The 27,314-nt window shown below is 46.2% G+C and overlaps 1 protein-coding gene across 3 annotated transcripts in view; it reads left to right on the top strand.

Annotated features, from left to right (window-relative positions):
• LOC138763457 (neurogenic locus notch homolog protein 2-like) overlaps positions 1 to 27,314 on the top strand; it is a 241,228-nt gene that overhangs the window by 200,495 nt on the left and 13,419 nt on the right. For all 3 annotated transcript variants that reach the window (XM_069937636.1, XM_069937637.1, XM_069937638.1), the window contains 9 exons: positions 738 to 850; positions 2,233 to 2,741; positions 4,815 to 5,153; positions 12,857 to 12,999; positions 16,976 to 17,192; positions 21,909 to 22,005; positions 22,836 to 23,004; positions 23,955 to 24,259; positions 24,560 to 24,707. In XM_069937636.1, coding sequence (XP_069793737.1) covers positions 738 to 850; positions 2,233 to 2,741; positions 4,815 to 5,153; positions 12,857 to 12,999; positions 16,976 to 17,192; positions 21,909 to 22,005; positions 22,836 to 23,004; positions 23,955 to 24,259; positions 24,560 to 24,707 — 2,040 coding nt within the window. The remainder of the gene's footprint in view (positions 1 to 737; positions 851 to 2,232; positions 2,742 to 4,814; positions 5,154 to 12,856; positions 13,000 to 16,975; positions 17,193 to 21,908; positions 22,006 to 22,835; positions 23,005 to 23,954; positions 24,260 to 24,559; positions 24,708 to 27,314) is intronic.

A 27,314-nucleotide genomic window follows, 5' to 3' on the forward strand; every position in this document is an offset into this window, starting at 1 on the left:
ATAAGTGCAAAAGAGAAGAAAAAAGTGAGGTCTAAGGGGCTACACCATACCCATCTCTACCAACCCCATGTGAGGCTTCAGTATCATTTGGCTTAACGGGGACCATTGATGCATTGGATGGTAGGCCACCCATTAAGAATAAAGCAGAAATATTCACTGCATCTGTGGTCTGGAATGAGCTTGAGTGAAACTTTTGGTTTTGAGACTTTGGCATGGGACCATTTTAATCTGAAGACTGGAGCATCTAAGATTAACTGAAATTGATTGTTATTCTGAGGTGATGAAGAGATGTGGAAGTGAGTTCTTTGGAGATTTTCCAAATCAATAGCTATCAAATCTCCCCTCATTCTTCTATGCTCCAGGGATAAAGTCCTAACCTGTTTAACCTTTCCCTCTAGCTCGGCTCCTGAGGTCTGGGCAACATTCTAGTTAAAAAATTCAGGGGGATCGTGGAAGTGTGGAACAAGCTTCCAGCTGAAGTGGTAAAAGCCGGCTCAATTTTAACATTTAATAGGAATTTACACAGGAACATGGATGGGAGAGGTATGGATGGCTATGGATTGGGTGCAGGTCAGTGGAACTAAGCAAAAGAAAATGTTTCAGCACAGACTAGAAGGGCCAAAGAGGCCTGTTTTTGTGCTGTAATGTTCTTTGGTTCTAACATTACCCAGCTATTTAACAAGGCGATTTCACCCTGGTGTATTCAGCCATTGAAGCGATATGCTGTTTTTTACTAGGCCGCCACTGTGAGACCATCGTGGACCTGTGTCTTTCTCAGCCATGCCGAAACGGAGGGACATGCTTGTTTGCTGTTAATACCCCTCTGGGATACACCTGCCAGTGCAGACCTGTAAGTAGAACCACTTTCTTCCCTTGATTGTAGTTAATGAATTATTCTTAATAGTTTAGAATTGTAATAGATTTTCTCAAAACCGATGCAGAAATCAACCACCAAGCTCATCCCTTCATTGTTTATTTTGAGCTATGTAAGTATCACGATGGCAATTTATTCACCTCCTCTGTGCTCGAGTGGTTCTACTGAATATCTTGGCATTAAAAAGCCAATTAGCAGGTAGGTTGATTGCTAAGTTACCCCCTTAGCTACTTACTCACCACTGATGTCTCAAGGGGACCTACTTGGCCTGTATCTGGGGAAAATAATGTGAATATACTTGTAGAGAACATGAAAAGGCATTCAAACTCTCGGACCTTCTCCACCAAGATGCCTACCGCCCCTCATTTGTCCATTGATATCTCCAGTTGATGATTTGTCTCGTTTTGATGGTCTTTAATGGACATCTTGAAATTCTCGCCTCTTTTGAGTGCAGAGGAGTATCTTCCTTTTGCCTATTTTGAGCGAAATAGTGAGTGCAACAGTGTTGCAGTGCCAACGACCCAGGTTCAAATCCCCTGTTGATTATAAGGAGTTTGTATGTTCTCCCTGTGACCTGTGTGGGTTTCCTCCAGGTGTTCCGGTTTCCTCCCACCCTCTAAACACACATGGAATTGGTACGTTAATTGGATGTAATTGAGTGGCATGGGTTTCGTGAGCCAGAATGGCTTCTGCCATGTTATAAATAAATAAATGGAATTAATTTTTCGATGCCATTCCAAAGTTTCCTTGCCACAAACTTGCTTCAAAAACCAGAAACCCCAACAAAGGTTTTGGTTTCAGACAAGAAAGTCTGCAGCTGCTGGTGTCAACTGCAGTGTACAAACATGCTGGAAAAACTCAACAGGTGATGCAGTGTCCATAGAAAGTAAAGGCAGTCGATGATTCTTGACAAAGGGGCCAGGCCTGAAATGTTATCTGCCTTTTACTCCCCAATGGATGCTGCGTGACCTGTTGAGTTTCTCCAGCATGTTTGTGCACTGTCTGTGTTTTGTTCATTTCCCCTAGTGTAGCTTCTGAGGAGGGTCTGCCTAAGTGCCTCAGCTGAGCTGCTGCCTCCCCCACACCCCAGCCCTTAATCGCCGAAACTTCCACAAAAACGAAACATAGCACACCATTGCTGTGCTGCTACTGTGGTGATCCACTGATAACTAACCAATGGTAGGCCTTCTGTCAGCAAATAGATCTGGTTTATATTTTGATGACTGATTTGCTATTTGTCTGGCCTCATTTTTATGTCCATAAGTCACTGATGCGGAGGCATGGGGGGGATGTCTAACCCTGGCTCAACCATCTCATGGACTCTATCTAATTGCATCATATCTCAATTGTCTCCATAGGGTGTGATGGGTGTCAACTGCGAGCACACCAACTACACCTGTGGGCAGGTGTCGTGCAGGAACGGTGGAGTGTGTTCTATGACCCCTCAGGGCCCCAAGTGCTCATGCCCGAAGGGATTCGTGGGCTCTGAGTGCCAACTGGCGAGTTGCTCTGCCAGGCCGTGCCACAATGGTGGCACCTGCCTGCCCAAGGCCACGCCGCCCTTCTTCAGCTGCCGATGCCCCACCCCTTTCCAGGGCTGGACCTGCGCTGAGCTCAAAAGGCTCCACTGCCTCTTGCCTCGGTGCAAGGAGAAGGCTGGAGACGGTGTGTGTGACCAGGAGTGCAACAACCACGAGTGCGGGTGGGACGGAGGGGACTGCTCACTGAACTTGGATCCCTGGGAGAACTGCACGGACAGCCTGCAGTGCTGGAAGTACTTCAACAATGACCATTGCGACGAGGCCTGCAACACCCCCGAGTGCCTGTTTGACAATTTCGCCTGCCGCGACACTCCGAAGTCCTGCAAGTACGTCTCACAGAACTCTTGTTGAGAGTGTTCACAGTTCCTGATCCACCCGGGGGTGAGAGGTGTGAGGGTGAGAGGAGTAAAGCATTGTAGTTATTCTTCATGCTACCCCAAGTACTTTATAGCCAGTTATCATTTGCAGCATTGAAATAGGGCCTTCACCCCACTGTGACATCTCTCTTCATATCCCTTTGGCTTTGGAAAGGATAAAGAAAAGGTTCACTGGGACGATACCAGGGTTAAAGGGTATGAGCGGTGGGGAGAGCTTGGACAAACTTGAGTTGTTTTCTCTGGCACATTGGAGACTGAGGGGGAGGAAAGTTAATGGATATGTGTGGGGTGAATATTATACTCAGAGAGGGTTAGGTGCCTGGAACAGCCTGCCAGGGGTAGTTGTGAAAGCAGATATCATAGAGGTGTTTAAGAGGTGTCTAGACTGACAATATGAAGGTGATGGAGAACTACGGATCAGGTGCAAGCAGCAGAGATATGGTATAATTTTACATCATGTTCAGCGCAGACATGTGGGCCAAAGGGTCTGTTCAGTCTCCTGCCTACATTTCGCTCATACCTGCCAAAACGTTGGCTACGATTCTTTATCTTTGCTATATAAAGTATATTGTCTGATCTGCTGAGTTTCTCCAGCATTGTGTTTTTACTTTTGTTTCTGTGCTGCACTGTTCTATGCTCTGTGATGTATATTTTATGTACTAAGCACTATGCTCTATGCATTATACTATATGCTCTATACTCTGTCCTCCATGCATGAAGCTCTATGGTCTGTGCTCAAGACACAATGCCCTGAGTGTGCACTACACCCCATTCTCCAACCCTGTCAACAGATCTCATTCACTCCTTCCACCTGCAAATATGGATCTCTTATTTGAATGAACAGTAGGTTTATTGACATTCATTTTATGAGTCTGTTGGCGTGATTTTTCACAACTTTCTAATTAAAACATCACTATCCCTGCATTGCCCTCTAGCCCTGGAAGACCTTGAGGGAGTAGGTGGATACCACACACTCTCTCCAGGAATACCCAGGCACAGAGATGTCCTCAGATGAGGGGCAGGCAGTAAGCTCAAATGGACCCCACTGGCTGGACCATGAGGTGACACCTTGGCCAGGCTCAGCAGCTGACTGACAAGGAGTTCCCAACTGACTCACTACCCCTTTCCCCCATCTATGTAAATGTATTAACACCATTGAAAGTGTTGGCAATGCAGTATGGAAGGCAAGAAATTTGTCCATGATCAGGACCCACAAACAGCAAAATGATAACAGCCAGTTAACCTGTTTTAATGACATTGCTCAAGGAAGGAATATTGGTCAACCCACAGATAAACTCTGAAATCGTGCCATGGGATCTTCCTTGTTGACCACAGAGGCCATCAAGAACGTGGTTTAATATCATTTCCAGAAGCAGCCTCTTGCTTCAGCAATGTTAGTGCTTGGTTTCTTGGAGTTGTATACTTTGGAGCCAGTGTTTCTCTTTGGGTAGCATCTGAAAGATATATTTAAGCTGTCCAGAGATGTCAGTCAGTGAACCTACTGACTGGCAGACAGAATATGTTCTACAGCAGCATTGCAGAACACGTCATATGGACAGAGCTAGGGATTTTTCTTTGGAATGACAAAGGATGAGAGGTGACTTAATAGAGGTATAGAAGATGATGAGGTGCATAGATAGAGTGGACAACCAGCACTTTTTTCCCGGGCCAACAATAGCAAATACCAGAGATGAGTGGAAGTTAGAGATACAATTTTAGTCAGAGAGGATTGGGTGTCTGGAATGCATTGTTGGGGGGTGGTGGTGCAATAGGAACATTTAAAAGACTCTTAGATTGCCACATGGGTATGAGTAAAATGGAGGGTTCTGGGTATGAGGTCAGGAAGGGTTAGATATAGAGTAGGTTCACAGGTTGGCACAAGATTTTGAGCTGAAGGGCCGGTACTGTGTTGTGATGTTCTGTGTAGCAGCAGTAATCTGCAGGTGACGGCATGAGGGGTATGAAATTGATCTTTGAAGGTAACTACTGCTGAGATAACTTGCCCCCTTTCGGTCCCTGTAGCCCATTGTATGAGAAGTACTGTGCTGATCATTACCATGACGGCCGCTGTGACCAAGGCTGCAATACTGAGGAATGCGGCTGGGATGGCCTGGACTGCATGGACAGTGTCTCTGAGCAATTGGCCGATGGAGTGCTGGTGCTGATTGTGCTCTTGCCCCCGACGGAGCTGCTCAAGGATTCTGAAAACTTCCTCCGGAGGCTGGGGTCCCTCCTGCACACCACCCTGCGATTCAAGAAGGACGCCAAGGGGGCACTGATGATCTTCGCTTACTATGGTCCGAGGTCGAGAATGAAGCGGTTCGGCAGGATGGTGCGGGAGCTGGGGCGTGAAGTCATTGGGTAGGTGCCTTCCAAACCTTGATCTGGCCTCTGTGAGTTCTTCACTTTGCAAGGATGTAATTGCTGTGGGTGTCAGTGGGATTTGTCATGGGTATTGATTGCCACTCCTATCCTTTGAGATTGAGAAGTCGGGAGAGGCAAGTCAGATCCGAACGGTATGAAGTTGAGTGCAGGGTGGAAACTGTTGAGAAGGAATAAAACTTTTAAGTTTAGCATGTGGACTGATGTGACCCCACTGCAGACACCAGTGTGCATGAGGACTGATGTGACACCACTGCAGACACCAGTGTGCATGTGGACTGATGTGACCCCACTACAGACACCAGTGTGCATGAGGACTGATGTGACACCACTGCAGACACCAGTGTGCATGTGGACTGATGTGACCCCACTACAGACACCAGTGTGCATGAGGACTGATGTGACACCACTGCAGACACCAGTGTGCATGAGGATTGATGTGACACCACTGCAGACACCAGTCTGCATGTGGACTGATGTGACACCACTGCAGACACCAGTGTGCATGTGGACTAATGTGACACCACTGCAGACACCAGTGTGCATGTGGACTAATGTGACACCACTGCAGACACCAGTGTGCATGAGGATTGATGTGACACCACTGCAGACACCAGTGTGCATGTGGACTAATGTGACACCACTGCAGACACCAGTGTGCATGAGGATTGATGTGACACCACTGCAGACACCAGTGTGCATGAGGACTGATGTGACACCACTGCAGACACCAGTGTGCATGAGGACTGATGTGACACCAGTGTGCATGAGGACTGATGTGACACCACTGCAGACACCAGTGTGCATGAGGACTGATGTGATACCACTGCAGACACCAGTGTGCATGAGGACTGATGTGACACCACTGCAGACACCAGTGTGCATGAGGACTGATGTGACACCAGTGTGCATGAGGACTGATGTGACACCACTGCAGACACCAGTGTGCATGTGGACTGATGTGACACCACTGCAGACACCAGTGTGCATGTGGACTAATGTGACACCACTGCAGACACCAGTGTGCATGAGGACTGATGTAACACCACTGCAGACACCAGTGTGCATGAGGACTGATGTAACACCACTGCAGACACCAGTGTGCATGAGGACTGATGTAACACCACTGCAGACACCAGTGTGCATGAGGACTGATGTGACACCACTGCAGACACCAGTGTGCATGTGGACTAATGTGACACCACTGCAGACACCAGTGTGCATGAGGACTGATGTGACACCACTGCAGACACCAGTGTGCATGTGGACTGATGTGACACCACTGCAGACACCAGTGTGCATGAGGATTGATGTGACACCACTGCAGACACCAGTGTGCATGTGGACTAATGTGACACCACTGCAGACACCAGTGTCCATGAGGATTGATGTGACACCACTGCAGACACCAGTGTGCATGAGGACTGATGTGATACCACTGCAGACACCAGTGTGCATGAGGACTGATGTGACACCACTGCAGACACCAGTGTGCATGAGGACTGATGTGACACCACTGCAGACACCAGTTTGCATGTGGACTGATGTGACACCACTGCAGACACCAGTGTGCATGTGGACTGATGTGACACCACTGCAGACACCAGTGTGCATGTGGACTGATGTGACACCACTGCAGACACCAGTGTGCATGTGGACTGATGTGACACCACTGCAGACACCAGTGTGCATGTGGACTGATGTGACACCACTGCAGACACCAGTGTGCATGAGGACTGATGTGACACCACTGCAGACACCAGTGTGCATGTGGACTGATGTGACACCACTGCAGACACCAGTGTGCATGTGGACTGATGTGAAACCACTGCAGACACCAGTGTGCATGTGGACTGATGTGACACCACTGCAGACACCAGTGTGCATGTGGACTGATGTGACACCAGTGTGCATGTGGACTGATGTGACACCACTGCAGACACCAGTGTGCATGTGGACTGATGTGACACCAGTGTGCATGTGGACTGATGTGACACCACTGCAGACACCAGTGTGCATGTGGACTAATGTGACACCACTGCAGACACCAGTGTGCATGTGGACTGATGTGACACCACTGCAGACACCAGTGTGCATGAGGACTGATGTGACACCACTGCAGACACCAGTGTGCATGTGGACTGATGTGACACCACTGCAGACACCAGTGTGCATGTGGACTGATGTGACACCACTGCAGACACCAGTGTGCATGTGGACTGATGTGACACCACTGCAGACACCAGTGTGCATGAGGACTGATGTGACACCACTGCAGACACCAGTGTGCATGTGGACTGATGTGACACCACTGCAGACACCAGTGTGCATGTGGACTGATGTGACACCACTGCAGACACCAGTGTGCATGTGGACTGATGTGACACCACTGCAGACACCAGTGTGCATGTGGACTGATGTGACACCACTGCAGACACCAGTGTGCATGTGGACTGATGTGACACCACTGCAGACACCAGTGTGCATAAGGATTGATGTGACACCACTGCAGACACCAGTGTGCTTGAGGATTGATGTGACACCACTGCAGACACCAGTGTGCATGTGGACTGATGTGACACCACTGCAGACACCAGTGTGCATGAGGACTGATGTGACACCACTGCAGACACCAGTGTGCATGTGGACTGATGTGACACCACTGCAGACACCAGTGTGCATGTGGACTGATGTGACACCACTGCAGACACCAGTGTGCATGTGGACTGATGTGACACCACTGCAGACACCAGTGTGCATGTGGACTGATGTGACACCACTGCAGTCACCAGTGTGCATGTGGACTGATGTGACACCACTGCAGACACCAGTGTGCATGTGGACTAATGTGACACCACTGCAGACACCAGTGTGCATGTGGACTAATGTGACACCACTGCAGACACCAGTGTGCATGAGGATTGATGTGACACCACTGCAGACACCAGTGTGCATGTGGACTGATGTGACACCACTGCAGACACCAGTGTGCATGAGGATTGATGTGACACCACTGCAGACACCAGTGTGCATGTGGACTGATGTGACACCACTGCAGACACCAGTGTGCATGTGGACTAATGTGACACCACTGCAGACACCAGTGTGCATGAGGATTGATGTGACACCACTGCAGACACCAGTGTGCATGTGGACTAATGTGACACCACTGCAGACACCAGTGTGCATGAGGATTGATGTGACACCACTGCAGACACCAGTGTGCATGAGGATTGATGTGACACCACTGAAGACACCAGTGTGCATGTGGACTGATGTGACACCACTGCAGACACCAGTGTGCTTGAGGATTGATGTGACACCACTGCAGACATCAGTGTGCATGTGGACTGATGTGACACCACTGCAGACACCAGTGTGCATGTGGACTAATGTGACACCACTGCAGACACCAGTGTGCATGAGGATTGATGTGACACCACTGCAGACACCAGTGTGCATGTGGACTAATGTGACACCACTGCAGACACCAGTGTGCATGTGGACTGATGTGACACCACTGCAGACACCAGTGTGCATGTGGACTAATGTGACACCACTGCAGACACCAGTGTGCATGAGGATTGATGTGACACCACTGCAGACACCAGTGTGCATGTGGACTAATGTGACACCACTGCAGACACCAGTGTGCATGAGGATTGATGTGACACCACTGAAGACACCAGTGTGCTTGAGGATTGATGTGACACCACTGCAGACACCAGTGTGCATGTGGACTGATGTGACACCACTGCAGACACCAGTGTGCATGTGGACTAATGTGACACCACTGCAGACACCAGTGTGCATGTGGACTGATGTGACACCACTGCAGACACCAGTGTGCATGAGGATTGATGTGACACCACTGAAGACACCAGTGTGCTTGAGGATTGATGTGACACCACTGCAGACATCAGTGTGCATGTGGACTGATGTGACATCACTGCAGACACCAGTGTGCATGTGGACTGATGTGACACCACTGCAGACACCAGTGTGCATGAGGACTGATGTGACACCACTGCAGACACCAGTGTGCATGTGGACTGATGTGACACCACTGCAGACACCAGTGTGCATGAGGACTGATGTGACACCACTGCAGACACCAGTGTGCATGTGGACTGATGTGACACCACTGCAGACACCAGTGTGCTTGAGGATTGATGTGACACCACTGCAGACACCAGTGTGCATGTGGACTGATGTGACACCACTGCAGACACCAGTGTGCATGAGGACTGATGTGACACCACTGCAGACACCAGTGTGCATGTGGACTGATGTGACACCACTGCAGACACCAGTGTGCATAAGGACTGATGTGACACCACTGCAGACACCAGTGTGCATGTGGACTGATGTGACACCACTGCAGACACCAGTGTGCATGAGGACTGATGTGACACCACTGCAGACACCAGTGTGCATGTGGACTGATGTGACACCACTGCAGACACCAGTGTGCATGTGGACTAATGTGACACCACTGCAGACACCAGTGTGCATGAGGATTGATGTGACACCACTGCAGACACCAGTGTGCATGAGGATTGATGTGACACCACTGCAGACACCAGTGTGCATGAGGATTGATGTGACACCACTGAAGACACCAGTGTGCTTGAGGATTGATGTGACACCACTGCAGACACCAGTGTGCATGAGGATTGATGTGACACCACTGAAGACACCAGTGTGCTTGAGGATTGATGTGACACCACTGCAGACATCAGTGTGCATGAGGACTGATGTGACACCACTGCAGACACCAGTGTGCATGAGGATTGATGTGACACCACTGCAGACACCAGTGTGCATGAGGATTGATGTGACACCACTGAAGACACCAGTGTGCTTGAGGATTGATGTGACACCACTGCAGACACCAGTGTGCATGAGGATTGATGTGACACCACTGAAGACACCAGTGTGCTTGAGGATTGATGTGACACCACTGCAGACATCAGTGTGCATGAGGACTGATGTGACACCACTACAGACACCAGTGTGCATGTGGACTGATGTAACACCACTGCAGACACCAGTGTGCATGTGGACTGATGTGACACCACTACAGACACCAGTGTGCATGTGGACTGATGTGACACCACTACAGACACCAGTGTGCATGTGGACTGATGTAACACCACTGCAGACACCAGTGTGCATGTGGACTGATGTGACACCACTGCAGACACCAGTGTGCATGTGGACTAATGTGACACCACTGCAGACACCAGTGTGCATGAGGACTGATGTGACACCACTGCAGACACCAGTGTGCTTGAGGACTGATGTGACACCACTGCAGACACCAGTGTGCATGTGGACTAATGTGACACCACTGCAGACACCAGTGTGCATGAGGATTGATGTGACACCACTGCAGACACCAGTGTGCATGAGGATTGATGTGACACCACTGCAGACACCAGTGTGCATGAGGACTGATGTGACACCACTGCAGACACCAGTGTGCATGTGGACTAATGTGACACCACTGCAGACACCAGTGTGCATGTGGACTGATGTGACACCACTGCAGACACCAGTGTGCATGAGCACTGATGTGACACCACTGCAGACACCAGTGTGCATGTGGACTGATGTGACACCACTGCAGACACCAGTGTGCATGTGGACTGATGTGACACCACTGCAGACACCAGTGTGCATGTGGACTAATGTGACACCACTGCAGACACCAGTGTGCATGAGGATTGATGTGACACCACTGCAGACACCAGTGTGCATGAGGATTGATGTGACACCACTGAAGACACCAGTGTGCTTGAGGATTGATGTGACACCACTGCAGACACCAGTGTGCATGAGGATTGATGTGACACCACTGCAGACACCAGTGTGCATGAGGATTGATGTGACACCACTGAAGACACCAGTGTGCTTGAGGATTGATGTGACACCACTGCAGACACCAGTGTGCATGAGGATTGATGTGACACCACTGCAGACACTAGTGTGCATGAGGATTGATGTGACACCACTGAAGACACCAGTGTGCTTGAGGATTGATGTGACACCACTGCAGACACCAGTGTGCATGTGGACTAATGTGACACCACTGCAGACACCAGTGTGCATGAGGATTGATGTGACACCACTGCAGACACCAGTGTGCATGTGGACTGATGTGACACCACTGCAGACACCAGTGTGCATGAGGATTGATGTGACACCACTGCAGACATCAGTGTGCACGATGACTAATTGCAACAAGATTGGAAGAAGCTGCAGAAGGTTTGAAGGAGGACACCTGAGAAAGACCAAAGCTGGATCATTACATGTATACAACAAAGAACTTGCCCAATGTGGGGCCCATAAGAGTTTCAAAATGTTAATTATCTTTATTTGTAGTTTATGTGCAGTCACATTTTATGTTGTAACCTCAGGAGTCACCCCATTTACACCCTCCATCTTTCGACTCAGGTTTGAGTCACATGATACGTGATACTATGAGAAGGATACTTTGGCTAACAGCCCAGCTAGTCACCACTAAACATACATGTACAATTACGGAGTACAGTGAAAAGATCAATTGTTACACAGCCAAGGCAGCATGTTATGAGGTTCATTCAGGAACCTGATTCCTGTGGGAAGAAACTGTCTTTAAGCCTGTTGGTGTGTGCCTTTACATTCTTGAACTTTGTCCCCAAAGGGAAGAGGGAGCAAAGGTCATATCTGACATGTGATGGGTCCTTCAGGATGTTGGCTTCCTTTCCCAGGCAGCATGAGGTGAAGATGGAGTTGATGGCAAGGAAGGAGGTTTGCTTGATGAACGCATTCTCCACCTTCTGCACCTTCTTCCGATCTTGAGCAGAGCAGCTCCCACCCCACACTGGGATGCATCCAGCCAGTCTGCTATCCATGGTGCTCCTGTAGAAGTTGTTGAGGGACGGGGGTCATGCTGAACTTCCAAGTCAGAGGAAGCAAAGCCATTGGGACACTTTCTTGTTGTTTAACCTCAGTAATATTTTGATAGTTATTTTGTTTCCATTTAATCGGTCTATTCTGCTCCGATGTCGAGCACTGGATTTCTTGAATCAAAATTTCATGGCTGCTGGGGCATTTAAATTCAAATTTAAATGAATCTGAAATTTAAAACCAATAGAGCTGCTATCATTCCTGACCATCAAAACACAGGAATGCTGTAAAAGCTCAAGTGGTTCACACACTGTCCTTTTCAGAAGAAAATACCTCTCGTTACCTGGTCTAGTCTGTCGGGTTCAAATCCCACCAATGCAGAAAAATCGCAAAAGCTGACTGAAGTGGCCCTCAGTGCTGGCCTTGCCAGTAACAACCACATTCAGCCCTTTGAGCTTGCTCCACCACCAATACAATCCTGGCTGATCATATGATCTCTGTCCTATTCCTGCTATTCTCATACCCCTTGATCCGTTTAGCCATAAGGGCTACACCCTTTTGAATACATCCAATGAACCAGACTCAACTACTTTCTGTGTTAGGGAAATCTACAAGTTTATAACTGAGTGAAGAAGTATCTCCTCATTGTAGAAAATGCTTTGAAACTGAAGGTGGAGTATCAAGTGCCTTGCCTTACATTGGATGAGTGCGCGAATCAGCAACATAACCTGAATGAATGCAGACTTTTATTGTTCTTGATCAACCTTTGTGTTTTGTTGTTCATACAGTTCTGAAGTCTATTTGGAGATTGACAATCGTCAGTGCCTGAAAACATCTGAAGACTGTTTTCTATCGACAGACACTGCTGCAGCTTTCATCGCTGCCCAAGCCAGCAAGGGCACTTTGCCATACCCAATCGAGTCTGTAAAAAGTAAGTTGGACCATCTCCAAAACCTGGCAAATTCCTTCCTCACACCAACCAGTGGTGTGGCTCCATAAACCCACTGACAACTTTCCCCTTCCTGGAAAATATAATTGAATGTCATATTTCCAAATGGGAAAACAAAAGCCTGATGTATTTCTTTAAAACATTTTTTCCTTGGAAACATCCTTCTCCAAATATTATTCAGTTTGTGGAAAGAGATGCTCTACCATTTGTTCATTAAGGCTTGTGGATGATAACCACAGTATCTGGAATCCTCCTCGCTACCCAAAAGTGTTGGCTCCCCTCAGAACACAAAACTGCACATTCTTTAAATAAAACACTTTCCCCAAGTGAATCTTGGAGGTCCAAGGTGGATTGACCATGAACCTTCAATGGTCTGTCACTAAACTTCTGTTGGGAGGAAGAATCAGAATCAGAATTCATTGTCATGAACAAATCACAAAATTTTGTGTTTTGCGGCAGTATCACAGTGCAAACATTCATATTATAACAATCTTACAACGTTACTGTAAAAAAAATAAAAATAATAGAGCACGAGAAGTAAGGCAGTGTCCTTGGTTCATTGATTATTCAGGAATCTGATGGCAGTTGGGAAGAAGCTGTCCTTGTGTCGCTGAGTGCTCGTCATTAGGCTCCTGTACCTTTTCCCCGATGGTAGCAGAATGAAGAAGGCATAGCCTGGGTGGTGGGGGTCTTTGAGGATAGAGGCTCATGTAGATGTCCTCAATGGAGTGAAGTCTGGGGCCTGTGATGTCACAGGCCGAGTTAACAACCATCTGAAGTTTATTCTTGTCCTGAGATTTGGCACCTCCATACCAGGCAGTGATGCAACCAGTCAGAATGCTCTCCACGGTACACCTGTAGAAGTTTTTGGTGACAGACCGAATCTCATCAAGCTCCTCACAAGGCACCTCACTGGTGAGCCTTCTTCATGATTGCTTCAAAATGGAGGCTCCAGGACAGATCCTCGGAGATGTTGACACCCAGGAATTTGAAGTTCTTGACTCTCCACCACTGAGCCCTCAATGAGGACTTGATTGTGTTCCCCTGGCTCCCTCCTGAAGTCCACAATCATCTCTTTGGTTTTGCTAACATTGAGCACAAGGCTGTTGATGTGACGCCACTGAAAGAGCTGATCTATCTCCCTCCTGTACGCTTCCTTGTTGCCGTTTGTGATTCTGCCGACAACTGTGATGTCATCGGCAAACGTAGATAGCATTGGAATTGTGCCTGGCCACACAATCGTGGGTGTATAATGAGTAGGGCAGTGAGCTAAGCCATATTAGCCATGTGTTGAAATAGGAGGCACTGATAGCTCAGTGGTTAGAGCACTGGTCTTGTAAACCAGGGGTTACGAGTTTGTTCCTTGTTGGGGCTCATTTCTGTGAGGGGATGCTGGGCAAAGTGGTGACTCTCCATCTTCCTTATGGTCAACAAAGTTAAAGAACTTCATGTATGTTACATTTTAAATGTAGTTTACGTGACAATAATGAAATCTTTATGTTAATGTGTTTACCACTTTTTTTCTATGTGACTTATGATAGTCTTATTTTTCTTATATAACTTTTTTTCTCTGTATATTCCTTTTTATATATTACCTTTGATTAATAGCATTTACTTATGTACTATTTCTGTAAAACCAATAAAAATATTGAAAAAGAAAAGGAATCCTTCTTGAACATACCTGACAAATTCTATCCCATCTATCCCTCTCATTAGTAAGGAGGTGCCATTCAATGTTGGGGAAGTTGAAGTCTCCCATAACAACAACCCTCTTATTTTTTTATTTTTTTCACCATTCCAAAATCTCTGACCACTTAACTGCTCCTCGGTGTCCCAAGGCCTATAGACTACTCACAATACAGTGTTCGTCCCCTTCTTGTTTCTAACTTCCACCCACACTGACTCATTTGACAATCCCTCCTCGACGTCCTCCCTTTCTGGAGCCTTGATACTATCCCTGATTAGCTATAGGCTACTCCATTCCCCCACCCCTTACCTCCCTTTATATCTTTTTTGAAACATCTATACACCAATACCTGCATCAGCCAATCCTCTCCTTGCATTAGCCAAGTCTTTGATCCATGCTCTAAGTTCATCTCCCTTACTTCTAATACTTCTTACACTGAAGCAAACACATTTCAATCCTACCAACTAACTACATTTATGCTCCATCACTGCCTGTCCTTCATAAAATCACTGCACATTGCATCAACCTTTCCACCATCTGCTCCATTCTCTTGCCCATCATTCTGGTTCCCACTCCCCTACCAAATTATTTCAAACCCTCCCCAACAGATCGAGCAAATCTCTCCACCAGAATATTGGTCCCCTTCCAGTTCAGGTGTAGCCCGTCTTTTTGTGCATATCATATCTTCCCCACAAGAACGATCCAGCAGCCTGAAACCAAGATCCCTGCGCCAATTCTACTGCCTCATTATTTTTCTACCCTCACTGACAGAAATCCTGAGATTACTAACCTTGAGGATTTGTCTTTCAGCCTCCTCCCTAGCTCCCTATATTCTCTCTTTAGGGCTTCATCCTTTTTTCTGACCTATGTTAAATATAGAAACATAGAAGATAGGAGCAGGAGTAGGTCATTCGACCCTTCGAGCCTGCTTTGCCATTCAACGAGATCATGGCTGATCTTAAAGTTCAGTACCTCTACTTTTGGCTGTTCACCCTCCCTTTCAGGATGTCATAGTCCTGATCCAAGACATCCCTGACCCTGGCACCTGGGAAGCAACAAATCATCCAGGTATCTCTTTCATGTCCATAAAATCTCCTGTTTGTCCCTCTAACTATTGCATCCCCTATCACCACTCCTCTACTTTTCTCACACCTTCCCTTCTGAGCCAAAAGACCAAGCTCAGTGCCAGAGACCCCGTTACTGTGGCTTTGCCTTGGTAGGTCATTCTGCAACCCCCCCCCGCCAAACAGTATCCAAAGTAGTATACTTATTATTGAGGGTAATGGCCACAGGGGTACCCTCCACTACATGCTGGCTTTCTTTTCCTTTTCATCTCGTGACAGTCACCCAACTACATGCCTTCTGCAGCTTTGGTGTGTCTACCTCCCTGTAGCTCCTGATGATAAACTCATTCTCCTGTACAAGCTGAAGGTCTTTGGGCTGCAGCTCCAGTTCCTGAACACGGTCTGAGGGGAGCTACAACTCAGTGCACTTCATGCAGATGTAGCTTTCAGGGAGATGGATGGTTGAAGTCCCCCAGAGTTACCACATCTCTCAAGATGAACATTCTGTTAACCCTGTTCCAACTATTCTACCTTTGCACTAATACAAGGTCAAAGAATAAAATCATAATAAAATCTCATTTGAGTCTGAACTTAGTCTTCACCTCTTCTTGCTGAAGCCTTTTGAGCCAACACCACAACTCACCACTCCAACTCTGGCACACTCACACAATGGCACTCAGCTTATGCCTCTCACCTTCTTAGACTGTCATGCTGTTGCACACTCTCGCTTCAACTCCTAGTCGCTGGAAAGGAAAGGTGAGAGATTTTCCTGGAAATGTGAGATGTTTAAGGAGAACATTTGGGGGGGACTTCTATCTGCAGAGGGCAGTAGGAGTGTGGAATAAGTCCCAACTGGAGTGGTGATTGCGGTCTCCATTTCGATATTGAAGAAAAATTTGGATAGGTATATGGGAGGAGTAAGGAGGACTATGGTCCAGGTGTAGGCCAATTGGACAAGGCAGAATAATAGTTTGCCATTTACTAGATGGGCCAAAGGGCCTGTTTCCATGCTGTATGTTCTCTGGTTCTCTTAGGACCAAGAATTCAATGAAATCAAATACCAAGAGGGAATTTTTGTAATGAAATCTTTCAAGTTGCATATTGTGTGGAGCCAAAACTCAAAAGAAAGATTTTTTTCATTGTCCTTCTCAGTAACAAATGTGTGGTCAAACTGGTGTTTGTTTCCTCCACCCCCTCAAACCCGCAGGTAAACGTGATGACTTGGGACAACAGGAACAGCTCAATCTCCTGTACCTGTTGATGGTTGCACTTGGGATCATCGTCCTCATTCTCATCCTGGGTGTCGTGGCAGCCAAACGCAAACACAAGCTGGGTCCACTCTGGTTCCCTGAGGGCTTCACACTGAAGAAAATTGGCAATCGGAAGCGCAGAGAACCCTTGGGGCAGGATGCAGTGGGAATGAAGTAGGTGTCCGTAATCTCATTAACAGGGTTCAGTGTGGGAACCTACTTACGCGGCACGGGAGGGTTTCTTTGCTTCAATAGATCACAGCAAGAATTTGTGAAGGTGCTGTCACATGTCTTATTGAGGTAGGTTGAAAAGGTTTTTTTCTCCTTGGAGCGATGAAGGATGAGAGGAGTCTTAACTGAAGTGTAGAAGATTATGAGGGGCTTAGATGGGATGGACAGCTAGCACTTTTTCCATGGGGCAACAATAGCAAATACCAGAGGAGATCAGTTGAAGGTGAGTGGAGGAAATTTTAGGGGAGATATCAGAGGTGATTTTTTTTTAACTCAGAGAGTGGTGGGTGCTTTGAATGCATTACTGGGGGTTATGGTGGAGACTGGTGCAATAGGGACATAGATAGGCACACTTAAATTTAGACATAATAACAGGGTATTATTTAGACATAATAACAGGGTAACAGGCCATTTCGGCCCACGAGTCCATGCCAGCCAATTTACACCCAATCAACCTGTTACGTTTCGAACAGTGGAAGGAAACTGGAGCCCCCAGGGAAAACCCACGCAGTCAAGGGTAGAATGTATAAACTCCTTATACACAGCTCAGGATTCGAACCCAGACCCTGATCGCTGGCGCTGTAAAGGTGTTGCTCTAACCACTACGCCAATGGGTGTAAGAAAAATAGAGTTTATGAGTGTTGGGTCCAGAAAAATTAAACAACATTGTGGGCTGAAAGGCATCCATGTGCTTGGAAAAGGTGGAACTTAACCCTTCAAGTGCCCATGAATTCAGGAATCTCTAGTGTATAAACCTGTTGCCTGGCAATGTTCCATCACCAGTCCAAATGTGGGGAATGGATCTGTTGTGATGTGACATTATGAAGGGCCTTTTCTCATGCTGTATTATTTCATATTCCATTGAGCCTATTGACTTGAATGGTGACCATGGGCTGAGGGGTAGAAGTAATAGATATTATTTAAATTACTTACAGTGGCTCTTGGTTTAATTTTAGTTTTAGGTGTTTTTTGTTAATGTAATTGTTTTTCATTTTAATGGTTTTCAAATGTTTATGAATCCAAGCATATTCTGAAACAGTGGGGAAAATATTGGCAGCCTGCAAAGCTGGGGGTGTGACCTTGAGTGGGGTGGGTGGGGTCTTGATCTGGCAAGCAAGTATTACCTGATGTCTGATACTGGACCTCTTCCCCACCTTGCTTCTTTCTCCAAGATGGTCTCTGTCAGCAATTCCAACTTCCCAGATCCGGAGCGGATTTAGAAGAGCAGAGGAGTGTGAAAGGAAAGTGCAGTAACACACCTTACAGGGTAACAGCCAGGCCTCGAGTGTTATCTGTGTTCATGCACCTTCTGAGTACATGAAGGGCAGCGGTTGGAAACCAGGCAGGTGTGTGGGGCAGGGAGCAGAGGAAAGGGCTGTACATGAGAAAGTTGCATCATTAAGTCTTGATACAAAAAAGGTTGATTTCTCAGAATAAAACAGTGACCTTTTTTCTGCAATATACATATATGTGGGAGAAACACAGCAGGTCAAGCAGCATCCATAGGAAGTAAAAGTAACCAACTATGTTTTGGGTCTGGGGCCTTTGTCAGCTTTGAGCAAAAACAAGTCATGTTTATTGACATCTGATTGTACAAGCAATCTCCGGTCGGTCCTCAGTGCAAAACATGCAGGCATACAACCAGACATAACACACATACAGACAAATAATATATATGCAGGGCAAAAGTACTATATAAAAATCAATAAATAAATAGTGTTTTGTACAAATGAGAGTCTCGGATGTTTCATGTGAGCAATTCCTTGAATGTCTGAATATTAAGGTGGGAGGAGGAAGGGAGAGGGTAGGGAGGAAAGGACGAGGGAGGATCATATGCTAACAGGTAAGAGGTCATAGGTGGATACAGGTAAGAGGGTAGAAGTGAAAGAAGCTGAGAAGTGATGGGGAAAGGGCCGAGGGTACCTCTTTGGAGAAGGAACAGGAGGGGGTTGAGAGCTGGAGAAAAGGAGAGAGAGGGAAAGGGAAAGAGAGAGACTCAGGGGAGAGGGGAAACAGAAATTGGAGACTTTGATGTTAATGCCATCTGGTTGGAGTGCCAAGCCAGAATATTGCAGTAGACTCCATTTGGGAGTGCAATAGGGGAATGATGTGTAGAATTGAAGTGGTTGCCGTGAAATGGTTGAAGTAAAAGTCCTTGCTATTACAGTGGACAAAGCTAATGTACTCGAATAAAGAAACTCCTACTCTGCATCCAGCCTGCCCAATGGAGTGGAGACTACTTTGGGAGCCCAGAATGCTGTTTCTGACTCCTACAGATTCAAAAGTCTACCTGTGTCATAAATATATACAGTGAAGCAACCTCTACTGATTCCTTGGGCAGAGAATTCACTTACCGGCCACCATTACGTTAACCTTCTATAGGAGCTCTATCAAGAGTCCTGGCTGGCTGCACCAGTGTGGTACGGTTGCTGCAGTGAAATAGATCAGAGGTCAAATCCACAGAACCACAAGAGTGGCAGTGAGGATCACTGGAGTCTCCCTTCCCACTCCCACCCCCCCCACACCCCACCCAATCAATGTGATCTGCCGGAATCGTTGTCCAAAGAGGACACAAAATCATTGAGGACCCCTTCCACCCTGCACATTGCATCTTTCAGATGCTCCCATTTGGGAAGGGATACAGGAGGATCAGAGCCAGCACCACCAGGCTGAGGAACAGCTACTTCCTATGGGCAGTGAGAATATTGAACGGCCAAAGGAAATGCTCACACTAACCATCCGAGACTTGCATTTGTACAAAACAATATTTATTTATTTAAATGTAAAATTTTAAATTTAGACATAGAGCACAGAAACAGGCCATTACAGCCCATAAGACCATGTCGCCCAATTTACACCCAATTAACCTACACCCCCACCCCCCCAGTACGTTTTGAATGGTGGGAGGAAACCAGAGCTCCTGGAGAAAACCCACGCAAACATGGGGAGAACATACAAACTCCTTACAGACAGCACGGTATTCAAACCCCAGTCCAGTCCCGATCGCTGGTGCTGTAAAGGTATGGTCCTAACTGCTATGCCAACTGTATTTGTTTATTTGTATAGATTAAATACTTGTCCTGCACATTCATTGTTTGTATTTGTGTTACACCTAATTGTATGTCTGTATGTATTGCACCGAGGACTGGTGTTTCATCAGGATGTACTTGTACAATCAAATGACAATAAACTTGACGAGATTCACTGCTGTCTGGAAGAAGCAGTTCCTCCTCATCTCCTTCATAATTTCCATCATCTTAGTCACACCTGCTAGTGGAAGCAACCTCACTGCTATTTTATCTATTTCATAATTTTATATTTTTCTGTAAGATTCCCCTCTCATTTTTCTTAACACCAGTGAGTATAGACCCGACTAAACAATCTCTCCTCATAGGCTAACTCCCTTTTCTGGAATCAACCTGGGGAACCTCTGTACCACATCCAAAACTAGTTTATCCTTTCTCAGTAAGACCAGAACTGCACACAGTACTCCAGGTGTGGTTTCACCAGTACCTTATACAGTCACAGCAGAACCTCCATCAAGCATTAAACCTAAACATCCCATTTGTCTTCTTGATAACCTACTGCTCCTGCAAGCCAACCTTTTGTGATTCATGCACAAACACTTCCAGGTCCCATTTAAATAATCTCATCTATTTTTCCTTCTAAATGGATGACCTCGCATTCACCAATGTTGTACTCCATCTGCCAGATCCCTTGCTCACTCAAACTATTTATATTTCTCTGCAGTTTTACTGCAGCCTCTGCACAATGTTGTGAAATCGACAGAAATACTTACCTTTTCAAGGACTCCCCATGACCTTTGAATATCACTGAGGTTTATCACCCATTTGGTTTTCCCCTCACAATCCCTCCAACCACACCTCCAATCAAACTGGGGCTTAGGCAAATTAGAAGTTTAAAGAAACATATAAGATGTCTAAGAGACAGAACCTAATGAAAGGAGATGAAGAGCAGATCCTCCATGATGTAGTTGAAGAGTAAGACTAGCTATAATGTACTTGGCTGTGTTCCTGACTGAATGCCTGATTTGTCCTGTTTGTATTCAGATCTGAGTTATAATCCTTAAATTGAAATAGTCTCTGTTAAATCAAGTTAGCATATTTATTTGAGTATTTTGCAAGCAGAAACCTCAATCCATATGGAGTGAATCTCAAAAGTCTGCAGATGCTATGATTGCAGTAAAAACACAAAATTGCTGGAGGAATTGACAGTGGGTCTCGCAGCTTTCAATCCATAATGGGATATCAGCAGGTTGGTTGACAGCATCTGCTGTTAGGGTGTAGTGTGAGTCACTTGGCAACAAGTTATTCACATTCCTTTGGTCTTGGCTGTCTGCAGGTTATTGACAATGGACAATGTGTTCTCCCTCCTTGTGCAGACCACCAGTCAGAACTAGCTTGAGCAGAACATGAATATGGTTGGAGATGGGCTTGACTCAACAATCCCAATCATAAAGCCAACTCTTCTAATCTATGCCAGAAGGACACTGACCCACCTACCCCACCACAAATAATTTAGCTCAGGGTGGATTGCAGAGCAGACTTGATGGGCTGAATGCCTGCTTATGTTCCTTTTTCTTGTGAATATCATCATATCAAGACTAATCCAAAAAGTTTTGTTTTGTTTATTGCTTAGGAATCTATCACGGCAAGTGCCTGATGTCAGCAAGGTTGATGACAACCAGAATGAGCAGTGGCTGGAAGGAGGAGGGCCAGAGGCAAAGAAACCCAAGGTGGGTTTGCAAAGTTAACAGGTCGACCCAAAGCGAATTGGGGACCCAGTGATGTGAGAGCTGTGGTACCTTGGAAGATGGGAGAGATAGTGCAACAGTGCCAGGTGCAGGCCTGAACAATTATAAGTGGACCACTTCTGCTCGTGGAATCTTGACATCCAGATTAAGGCCATCCATGTTCTTGGGTTCTCAGTACAAATGTTTTCACAGACTGGTGGGAAAGTTTGTCTGAGTAATGATCCAAAATTAATATGTGTGGAGGGGCCATAGACACACCCACATATGATTGGGCTGTCTTCAATTAATCACAAATGGCCTTGTCTGTTGTACAATTGTCATTGCTTTATTTTTAATCTGGATTGTGCAGTGTCCCCACCCCGGACCCTACCCCCGCCCCTCCCATCTACCCTCAACCTTGCACTGTGTAAGAGATTCCTGGTTGCAAACTCTCTTGCTTCAGAAGAAAAGGATTGAGGTTGCTAAGTGAAGTGTTCTGTTTCTTTGCTTTCCCCTCTTCAGCACTCTCACCCCTTGGTCAAGTGAGTTTCAGGTTTGCCACTTCAGTGAAATTTACAACACCGTTACTGAACATTTGGCCCAATGATTGCACCACTGGGCATGCCAGACATGAATTTCCTCCCACCATTTCTTATTGAATTTCTTCAGCATAATTTTCCATTACCTTCCATTTCTTTTCCCTCGTCAGATCTAAGTAATTTCTGACGGCTTCCCTTCATGTGCAGTTCTCTGTAACTTCAGTATCTCCTAACCCTAGTCATACACAAGAGTCTGATTGAGTGTTGCCAGCAGTCTCTCTCTATTTGTCACAGACTGAGGACCAGGCCCTACTCTCAGAGAATAAAGACCAAGTTGACCACCGGCCATGGACACAGCAGCATCTGGTCGCAGCGGACATCCGTTTAACACCATCCCTAGCCCTGACACCACCACAAGGAGAACAGGATGCCAATTGCATGGATGTGAATGTGAGAGGCCCAGGTATGGATGGAAATGCTTCTCAGCGTAACCAAACCCAAACCCAAACCCTTGCCCAGCCAATGGTAGTGCTCCAAGATTTATGTTTATATTTAAATATTTCAAATCGGTAATTACAAGTGGACATGTAGCCAGATAGCAGGGAATGGGCACTTTGGCCAAACTCAGCCACACAATGGTGGTGAATGAGCAATGCCCCAAATAGGTTCCAACAACTGGGAGCAAGCAATCAAATCATCAGCCTGATTTTTCCTCAGCCTTTTGAGTTTTCCCAATGTGTTCTGTTTGTAATTACCACCGTACGATATCTGGAAATAAACTGTTAATCTTTATAGGGTAGAAAATGGCATTTATTTCCAAGAGAACTCAGAGAGGAGTTGCAACCAAAGTACTGTGTGTATTTCCTGGTCATAGAATGGATGCAACACAGATTCGGCAAGGGTTATAGAACAAAAAGGATACAGACATTAAAAAAGATGTTACATTGAAATAGCAATAATGATACAGAGATCTAAGACTATTATTCTATTTATGGAAGAGACAAAAGCTAGAAGCCACAGAAATCAGGTATTTGCTTATGTGTATCAAACCTAACGAAGGGCCCAGGCCAAAACGTTGGTTACCCTTTACTTCCAATGGATGTTGCATGGCATGCTGAGTTTCTCCAACAAATTTATGCAATGCACTCAACCCCAACATCTACATGCCATGTTTAACTTTGCTTATAAATTCTGTCCACAGGCATCCTTTAAATGTGGGGCTTAATGTAGCATTCCTCTAGCTAATGTGGTGAATTGAGGAACTTCAGTTAATTTTGGATGAGGTTGACAGGTAGGCTCATGAGGAGCATACACTCTGACAGACCAGTTGGACTAAATGACCATCAAAGTGTCTTTGTATTGTGGTTATCTTATTTTGGATGTCCATCATATCATTTGCTTCTTTGGTCCCAGATGGTTTTACTCCTCTGATGTTGGCCTCGCTGCGAGGTGGTGGGATGGACCCGGGAATCGAGCCGGAGGAAGATACTGAGGACTCATCAGCCAACATTATCACTGACCTCATCTATCAGGGTGCCAGCCTCCACTCCCAGACTGACCGGACAGGGGAAACATCACTCCACCTGGCAGCGCGCTATGCCCGTGCAGATGCGGCCAAGTGCCTCCTCGACGCAGGCGCAGATGCAAATGCCCAGGACAGCATGGGTCGGTCGCCTCTCCATGCAGCTGTGGCAGCTGACGCTCAAGGGGTGTTTCAGGTGCGTAAAGATTGGCTCTTAGCCGGGAAGTTGATGTGATGGTGACTGGATGAAATAAGCACAGTTCAACTGCTGCTCAGAAGAGGGACTCTTTTTTCTGATGATGTTCAGGGAAAACTGATGAGATTTACTGTTCATTTACCACATTAGTTGTGAGTATCCCACTTGATCACTGTTCCAGTTTGTGGTCTAACAGTGAGAATTGGGATGATTGGGATGGATTGAGATATTTGTGGGACCGGACTGAGGGAATGGTACTTGACCTTATTGAAGTGATGCACTTTCTCTCTCCTGATCTAGATCCTCATTCGAAACAGAGCCACTGACCTAGATTGTCGAATGAATGATGGCACCACTCCTCTGATCTTGGCTGCACGGCTTGCAATTGAGGGCATGGTAGTCGAGCTGATTAATTGCCATGCCGATGTTAACGCTGTGGATGATCATGGTAAGAGAAATATGAGACGTAGTGTAATGCCTGAGGCAGCAGCTTCCACAAGCTCTGCAGGTGCCAAACAACATTACACTTCAGCACACAGTTCATGACAACACACAGGTGCTGGAGAAAGTCAAGGGAATGGGCTAATAGGCTAGCTTCACATGACAGTCAAGACTCAAAAGGTCAAAAGGGCCTCTTTCCGTTGGAAGGAAGTATGAGACAGTAAGTGCTATAGGACAATTCCCAAAGAGTTCCTTTGGTCTAAATTTCAGTGGCTAGAGAGACGATGTGCAGTAGCACTAGACTGGGCTGTATCCAGGGTGGATGAGAAAAGGGAAAACTGTCTTACAGACACCTATCACTGCTGTCTCTCCAGCTTTATGTGTCAGACCTAGGCAAAATATCAGAAATAGTGGCATTTTGCGGGGATTTTCCAGATATGTGACTAAAAATGGACTTTTCTTGGATTATATTGGTTTTTACACAAACACTCTGGAGGAACTTAGCAGATCATACAGCATCCACAGGTAAAAAGGCAATCAACACTTCAGACCTGAGCCCTTCATCAAGCAGTTCATGAGATTCACTCACTTCACACACCAGCCATTTGGTGCACACTGATAAGGTAAATCGTCAGGTAATTGTTGATGATATGCACAGGGCAACAAACATTGAGTCAGATAGCTGGGGAGAATTCTATACTCCTGCTTCAGATGCATTTCAGGACCTCAGATGAATGTGGAAGACGGCTTTGTGGCATCAGCCTGCATTATAGTCACAAGTCTTTGAACCCATAGTGTTTGGATGAGGTGTCATGCGGTGACGATCTTGCCTCAGACTCAAGGTGTTGATTGAAGACCCCTCTCCAGAGACCTGAGCACAAAGGAGGCCGACACTTCAGAACATGCAGTGTAAATTTTTAGCAGAAGCAAGAAACTAAGGGTTGCTGCACCTCAGCACAACCTGCCGGTCCTTCAGGCTGCTTTTTGCTCCAGATTCCAGCATCTACAGCCTTTTACCTCTCCATGTCTTTTCAAGACATGCTGACTTTGAAGAAGTCTGATCTCCTCTAATCTTGAGAGAAGGGTTCAACCCGTATCGTCGACTGTTCTTTTTCTCCCGCTGATGCTGCTCTACTTGGTCTGCTGAGTCCCTCCAGCAATTTACTGCTTCAGATTCAGCATCTTGGTCCACCATCTTTGATCTGACTCAACAGATCCTCTTGGAGTCGTTGGGAATGTTGGTTGTCAATGATGAATCAAAGTTCAAAGTTCAGATCTATTGCCAGCGTTCATCCATTACATCACATACTTCCTTGAGATTCTTTTACCTGCGGGCCAGGCATAATTTTTACTTATCGGTAACTACGTTGTTCTCAATAAAAAGATGTATGCAAAAGAGAGAATTGTAAACAAACTACAATATGAATAAAAATTCATATTCATAATAATGTACAAAATAAGAGATCTTAAGTGATCTTTGAAAGTCATTTGTTTGAATTTGTTGTTTAGTGGGAGTCTGATAGTGGCAGGGTAGCAACTGTTCTTGAACCTGGTGAAATGAGTCCTGTGGCACCTATACCTCTTTCCTGATGGCAGCAGCGAACAAAGCTGTCCTGGGTGGTGTGGACCCTTGATGATTGCTGCTGCTCTCCGATGGCAGGGTGCCCTGTAGATTTTTTCAATGGTGGGGAGAATTTGCTTGTGATATACTGGGCCATGTCCACCATCCTTTGCAGGGCTTTCCGCTCAGAGGTATTGGTGGCTGTGATGCAGCCGGTTAACTCTCTTTCCACTACGTATGTCCAGCAGACCCTTGACAATTTATGCTCTAAGCCATTTTTAGTTGCCTCTTCCAATGACATTCCCTTTTGCCATTGCCAAAAACATGAATGTTCATTGAGAATTGCAACGTGTTCAACTCCAGTCGTATCTCCTCTAACAACGAACTTCTCTTTGCTCACAAGTAACAAGGCCTGAACATTATGCAGTCGTGGGCTGAGAATAAGTAGCAGTAGGCCATATGGCCCATCGAGTCTGCTCTGCCATTCAATGAGATCATAGCTGAGCTAATGATTGGCTCATCTCCACCCACCTGCCATTTCCCCATATCCCTTAATTCCCCTACTTTGTAAAAAAAATCTATCCAGCCTTGTCTTAAATATTTTTACTGAGGTAGCCTCCACTGCTTCAATGAGCAGTGAATTCCATAGATTTGCCACCCTCTGCGAAAAGCATTTGCTCCTTATCTCTGTCCTAAATCTACCACCCAAAATCTTGAGGCCAGTTCTACTGTCCCCCACCAGTATGAACAACTTACTTACTATATCTTATCTATGCCTTTCATTATTTTATGTTTTTCTATAAGATTCCCTCTCATTCTTCTAAATTCCAGCAAGTACAATCCCAGACAACTCAATCTCTCCCCATAGGCTAACACCCTCATCTCTGGAATCAACCTCAAATAAGGAAACCAGAACTGCACACAGTACTCTGGATGCAGCTTCACCAGGACCTTGTACAGTTGCGGCATAACCTCCTTGCTCCTAAATTCAATCCCTCTAGCAATGAAGACCAACATTTCATTTGCCAACCTGATAATCTGCAGCCTTTGCAA

Source organism: Narcine bancroftii, chromosome 5, assembly GCF_036971445.1.
Source record: "Narcine bancroftii isolate sNarBan1 chromosome 5, sNarBan1.hap1, whole genome shotgun sequence".
NCBI lineage: Eukaryota > Metazoa > Chordata > Chondrichthyes > Torpediniformes > Narcinidae > Narcine > Narcine bancroftii.